The sequence below is a fragment of the Kryptolebias marmoratus genome, linkage group LG20, assembly GCF_001649575.2.
Source record: "Kryptolebias marmoratus isolate JLee-2015 linkage group LG20, ASM164957v2, whole genome shotgun sequence".
In the NCBI taxonomy this organism is placed as follows: Eukaryota; Metazoa; Chordata; class Actinopteri; order Cyprinodontiformes; family Rivulidae; genus Kryptolebias; species Kryptolebias marmoratus.
This window is the reverse complement of record NC_051449.1, coordinates 22757582-22764467: the sequence shown is the minus strand read 5'-3', so window position 1 is coordinate 22764467 and position 6886 is coordinate 22757582. Positions and strand designations below refer to the sequence as shown.

Here is a 6886-nt window from a genome sequence, read left to right as displayed (position 1 = left end):
ATAGGTTATATAAGAGGTAAATGTTTTCACTAGTTTATGTGAGAGCTTTTCACTAGTGTTTGTGCAAGGTTTTCAGTGTAGTATGTGGAAGACTTTAATTTCATATGTGTAAATGAACGATAATTCTGATTTATGTCACTGGTGGCACTTCAGAGAATTTCCTGTGTTTCCACAAAGCTCCAAACACCAAAAACATATGAACAACACCAAAAACATATCTAGAGTCAGTAAAAATAGGAACAGATCTGCCAGCTACAAGTTTACATGCTTTACAAGCCTGTACATTTTTGTAGCTGTTAATTACTGACATCTTTGGGATTTCAAAATACCTTGATGCAGTTAAAGTTAACTCTGAAGCTCTGTATCAAAGCATAACATTTCATTTAACAGCTAAACTTCTCAATTTTTAGCAGTCGCAACAGTCATCCAGTGAGAGTGACGATACCATCATCCTTGGTCCAGCGCCAGCTGCGGTAATCCGGGACACGAGCGTGCCTGAGCTCACAAGAACCGACAGTGTGATTGTAAGTTTATCCACAAGCATCATAGTCTAACCTAAGAGGTACTAGGTTTCTGGTATTATTGTTTATTTTAACTGGTATCACTATTTTTCCTAAGCTTTAAACTCACTAGGGTTAGAAGTTCTGTTTCTCCTGGATTAGCATAGTTTTTTTTGCACTATTTAAAACCAAACTGTCTCAACAACTCAGCTATTGGCCATGTGCCGGTAAATCTACCACGTTTTTATTTTCCTAATCAACTTTCTTTATATACTAGTCGTAAAGCTTTTTATTCTTCTGATTTGGTAATATATTTGAGAGACAATCAAAAAGTAATCTCTCCTTTTTTCAAAAATCCTTTTAGATACAGAAACAAATGCTTGGATATGCAAAAGAGACTCCATCAAGTTCTGAGATCAGTGAGGAAGAGTATGTTCCTGAACCTGACCAATCTGAGAGTGACAGTCTGAAAGACAGTGACAGTTCAGTAGACGGTAAACAGCTCAAGAAGAGGAAGAAAAGAGCCCAGAAAAAAACTTTAGCTTCTTCTCTGAAGGTCCAACTGCTAAAGAGAAAGCGTATGACCAATTCTAGCTCCTTGGCTGCAAAAGACCCTGGAGAATCTTCTTCACCTGATGTGACAGTCATGACCGTGAAGAAGAAGGAAAATGGCAGTAGGGTTTACAATAAAAGATATTATTGTGTATTTTGTAGTAAACCTTACAGCAAAATGTCACGCCATCTAGAAGCAAAACACAGTGATAAACCAGAAGTGGCAAATGCACTAAAATGTCCCAAAGGCTCTAAAGAGCGACGGGTGCAGTTGTCTTTATTGAGAAACAAAGGAAACCGTGCCCATAATAATAAAGTGATTAAAGAGGGAAAAGGAGTGGTTGTACCCCGTCAACAATCCAGAAAATCTGCAAAAGTTGGTGATTACTTGCATTGCATTAACTGTGAGGGTTACCTCAAGCGAAGATCCTTGTGGAGGCATATGCAGAGGTGTTACCTCAGTCAAAAAGTCAAAGGACTTAAACCAGGAACATCTCGAGTCCAAGCCCTTTGTAAATATGCAGAGCCAGTACCAGACTCTGTCAGTGCACAGTTTTGGAAACTAGTACTTGACATGCACCTTGATGACGTAACAAAGGTTGTCCGCAGTGAGAAGTGCATCTTGAAATTAGGAGAACATCTGTTCAATAAACATGGTCAAGATGTTACAAGACACGAATACATTCGACAGAAGATGCGTGAGACCGCACGAGTTGCTCTGCAAGAACGAAAAGATGGCAAGTTGGAGACACTGTCAGATTTCTTTGTGCCAGCTAACTTCCCTCATGTTATAGATGCTGTTAAAAAGGTAGCTGGCTTGGATGAGAGAACAAACGTCTTCAAAACACCATCTTTAGCACTCAAGTTGGGTCACAACCTTAAGAAAGTGGCCAGTGTTCTTGAATGCGAGGCTATGATCTCAGGCGATGAAAATACCATTCACAATGTGCGAGTTTTCAGACAGATCTGTGAGACCAGATGGAGCGAGTGTGTCTCTTCCCATGCCCTTAGAACTTTGAATGAGGCTAAATGGAATGCTCCTCAACTTATTCCCTTTGCTGAAGATGTTAGAAAAATGCACCAGTATCTTGACACTAAAAGGGTGGAGTGTCAGAGGAACCTGAAGGAAGAAGCAGTAAAGAAGAACTGGGCTGAACTTGCCAAGATCACACTTTGTGAGGTGATAATATTCAACCGGAGAAGAGAGGGAGAAGTATCCAAGATGGCTTTGAATGCTTTTACCTTGAGAGATACCTCTGTCACCCATCCAGATGTGGAGCTTGCTTTGTCAGAACTTGAGAAGAAGCTGTGTAAGCACTTCCAGAGAATTGAGATAAAAGGCAAACGTGGCCAAAAAGTTCCTGTTCTCCTCACTCCTGATATGGTGTCATCGATGGAGTTGCTTGTGCAAAATCGCCGTAATTGTGACGTGTTGGATGAGAATCCATACATATTCGGAAGACCACAGACTCTCAATCACTTCAGAGGATCTGATATTATTCGTGAGATGGCTCAAAGCTGTGGAGCAAAACAACCAGGAGCATTGTCCTCAACCAAACTGAGGAAGCACATGGCCACCATGTCAAAGGTTCTTAACCCGAAGGACAATGAAATGGACAATCTTGCTGACTTCCTAGGCCATGACATTAGAGTCCATCGTGAGTATTATAGATTGCCTGAAGGGACGTTACAGCTGGCAAAAATCAGTAAAGTGTTGCTGGCGCTGGAAAGAGGAAAGCTGTCCAACTTCAAAGGAAGAAATCTGGATGAGATCAGCATTGATCCAGAAGGTAAATTGGTGTGAATTTATTTGTGAAGATTTAAGATGACCCCCTGGCATGGCAGATATTATTTATTTTAATGTTATTCTGTTTTTTTTTCCTCTGAATTTTTTTTGAGTAGGGTGAATTATAACAATGCTTTTCATAGATGGTTTGAGTGTCAGAAATTGACACCTGTAGGAACAAGTAGCCCAGTGGGAATTTTTTCATATTATATAGTATAATTCTTGTAGTTTTTGGTAATTAAAAAAAAAAAGTTTTTATTTGAACCCATGAGCAATTCAACACATAATTTCCCATTGCAAATTGCTCACTTGAATGGTAACAAAACAAGCAATATCACTAACTTTCTGCTGGCAGCATACACATTTCACCATTAGTTGCTCAGTACTAGCTCCATCATTACTCCTCTTCCTTAGGCCATTTTAGTTTTGCTTAAAGTGGCCTTTGTCATCTAGTAGTTTAATATGATGGATGTTGTTACTTTTTTTCCAGAGAAAATGTCTGTGGACAGTGGATCAGACACTGAAGAGGAGCCTGACTCAACTGAGAGGGATTCTGCAACTTCATCTTCCACATCACCAGGTATGGATGAAAAAAGTGTTTCCGTGACTTTTAGCAAATAAGGGGATTAACAGATCCCCTGAAAAACCACCTCCTGGAAGCATAAAAAGATTTATTAGATATTTAGTTGTTGTTGTTTTTTTTTTTTTTTAATTAGTGCTGTTCCCATAACAGGATTTCTTTTTCGGTATTTGGTTTTGCGCAAATCTAGGGGTCATGGAAATTTGTCTAATGATTGACAGTTTCATCCATAAAAGGAAAAATGTTTTAAAAACAAACTGTTGCAAACAGGGCCAAACTAAAAGTTCATGGTGAAAATTAGATGATTACAATATCAGCAGCTTCTGATTTAGTGCTATTAAGAAATTAGTAAGAAGTTCAACTGTTAAAATAGTCATTTAGGATCCCTGTAAAAAGCGAACACACTGACTGCTTACCCTGTTGAATGCTCATTTACGTAATATACCTGCTTTGTTTAGATCAATTTAGGATGACCAGTAGATGCACTGAAGATGGACAAAACAAAGATCTGCCTGCAGCCAAAGGTGAGAATATTTCTAAGTGGAAAGAAAATGAGATTGTAGGTTTCTGATAAATATTGGACCTTTTAAAAGCCACTGTCCTGTATTATTACTCTTCTTCATGTATTTTCTTCTGGGCTTCTATAATTTATTTAGGTTTTCAATTTACTCTGTACCTGATGATTTTCTCAAAGTTGCATGTATTCTGAATTTTGTTTGGTTTAATAGAGAGATCAGATGACGAGGTACCGATGGCCTTGGAAGTGTCTGGCAACTCCAGTACAACTAAAGGTAGTTTCTCTTCCTTCTTGGAGATTATATATAGACAGAAGCTTTAAAAATGTTGCCAGACAGACATTTTTCAAACTGAAGAATTTATTTGACTGCTAATTGTTATAAAAATAAAACAAAATACCCACCAGGTCCAATGTCTTGTTAACTGAATTTTCTTCCAACTAGCCAGGCTTGAAAACATGTAAACTTTTACTTATTTTTATTAAGCATTTACTGTCACTGTCCATTGAATACTTCACATTAACAGGTGTAAACCTGTTTGCAATATTTTCTTCATTTTTTTATTGAACTAAACAAATGGTAAATTAATGAACAGTTCACAAGACTGTCTCTGTGGTGTAAATCTGAGGTTTCTTAATTTTACAGCCTGGTGAGGACCAGATGGTGTCTCTACACATAAAATTTCAGAATAGATTATTTTAAAATAATATTATTTGACTGCATACCCTCAAGCAATAGTTGGGTTTTATTTCTTTTCCCCTCTTCTTGATCTGTCTTGGAACAGCAAACTTACTAGCATCATCAAAGTTAGTTTGGGTGATTAGCTTAATCTTTCTGTTTAACTACACCTATAAAATATTTCCAAAACCACTTTTTTCCCCCTGTAGTGTTAGGAGAACCAATCAAGCCCTGCTGAGTTTTCCCAGGTTGGACTCTGTGACAAAGAGATTTGGGCGTCATCCATTAGAGAAGGGGTGGCCAATCCTGGTCCTCGAGGGCCACTATCCTGCATGTTTTACTTGTTTCTCTCCTCCAACACAACTCATTTAAATCAATGGGTGATTGACGGGCTTCTGTAGGACAAAAGTAGGTCATTTAACCACTGAATCAGGTGTATTGGAGCAGGAAAACATGCAGGATCGTGCCCCTCGAGGACCAGGATTGGCCACCCCTGCATTAGAGGGGCCCCACTTATGTTGATGCTCTCTTAACTCGGGGCCCACTGAGTCTCTAGCCACCATCAAATCATTCAGAAACTTCCTTTTGGTGAAATCCTTTGGAAATGTCTGATATATTAAGCAATTTTGTTGTAGTTTTTTGAACATCCACCTGACCTTAATAATTTATTCTTGTGAAGTACTTTGCACAATTACTTTTCTCCTGTACCTGCTGATACTTTTATAAGTGCTGGTGAAACTTGTGTGTTCATTCATTATCAGTTGTCAGCTTCAATAGTGACACCCCCCCCCCCACACACACACACCTCCACCCTCATGATAGCTTTATAACTTTCCCTGTCATACAGATTGAAACCTTTTTTCATTGAAGAATACTTAACTGCCTCCAATCATTTTTTCAGGGCCATCACAAAGAAAGAGACAGAAGTGGAGTCCAGAAGAAATCGAGGCGGTAGAGAAAATGCTCATGTACTGTATTGACTCTGGAACGGTTCCTGGGAAAGCTCAGTGTATGAAGTGCATTGAAGCCTCACCTGTGGCTCTCAAGGACAGGACATGGCAAGGGGTTAAATTCTATGTGAAAAATCGCATAGACGCATTAAAACGAGAGACTTTCAAAAGAAGGTAAGCGTTGACTTTTTATTACTGTGAATGGAAACGGGCCATTTGTTAGTGCCATAACCACGGCGGTTCTGTTTGGAGTTTCTGACAGTTATGAAGTTTTGGGACAGCTGCAGTCAAGTTTTGTAAGACAAGTTTTTTGTAAGACAAGATTTTGTAAGACAAAAATGTTTATGAATACGTATATATGAATACGTACACTTTTAGTTTTTCATTAATTTATATACATGTTGACTAATATGTATAAGTTTTGTATCATCGTTTTTTTCAAGATTGAAATGTGGAATTTGTTTAATAAAATTGTTCACATATAACCACAAAGAGGAGTCCAGTATTGATGGATGGCAGTTTACCAGGTACTTAAAAATCATTTTAAACAGAAAATCAAATATAATGCAGTTTATTGGCTTAAAATAACTCTGATTGCTCATATTTGACATCCTCATATGCTTCTCTGTGTTCCCTAAAACTTAACAGCGCCACCTGGTGGTTGTCAGTGATTAGGAAAAATGGACATTTCCCCATGTGGATCCAAAAACCAGAAAAATTTTAAATTTTTAAATTTGATTAATTTTTACATTAAAGATCATATTTCATGTTCCAGGGTCCTTCAAAAAATTACAAGCCTAAAACAAAGTCTGTAGTTCGTTTAGAAAGTGGAGTCCCCGCGTGTGACCATCTAGTCAATTGTTACACACAGGTCCTCACGTCGGAGGAAAAACAAGTATATGTGTGTGTGTGCACTTGTTTTCATACCATATCAGGACATTTTTATGATAACACACCTACACTATCAGGACCTGTGGAAATATGAGGACATTTTTCGCGTCCTCATTTTTCCGAGCATACTAGAGTGCTCTAGAAGCCCCCAAAATGTCCCTAAACCAGAAATCTCCAATGTACTAAAATATCACAATTTTCAGAATTTTTCTGTGTGAGTGTGTTTATCATTTTTGCTCATCTTCAGTTACGCCAACTAGTGGCCAGTTTTGGAACTTAACACACTTTTCACACACTTGTACCCATATGTCACGTTGTTCAGAAACACTAACACACTCTCCAACATTGGTAGCATGTTTAAGTATTACACAATATATTCTTAAATTCAGAGTCAAATAAGAAATTCTCAATTGATACTCCTGTCATAGGGCTTT

General features: G+C 38.1%; 1 protein-coding gene across 1 annotated transcript in view; it reads left to right on the top strand.

Moving 5' to 3' along the window:
- LOC112451075 overlaps window positions 1-6712 on the top strand; it is an 11292-nt gene extending 4580 nt beyond the window's left edge. The window contains exons 5-10 of the mRNA XM_037981933.1: window positions 411-524; window positions 865-2842; window positions 3329-3418; window positions 3877-3942; window positions 5513-5735; window positions 6700-6712. Coding sequence (XP_037837861.1) covers window positions 411-524; window positions 865-2842; window positions 3329-3418; window positions 3877-3942; window positions 5513-5735; window positions 6700-6712 — 2484 coding nt within the window. The remainder of the gene's footprint in view (window positions 1-410; window positions 525-864; window positions 2843-3328; window positions 3419-3876; window positions 3943-5512; window positions 5736-6699) is intronic.
- The last annotated feature ends 174 nt before the right edge of the window (window positions 6713-6886 follow it).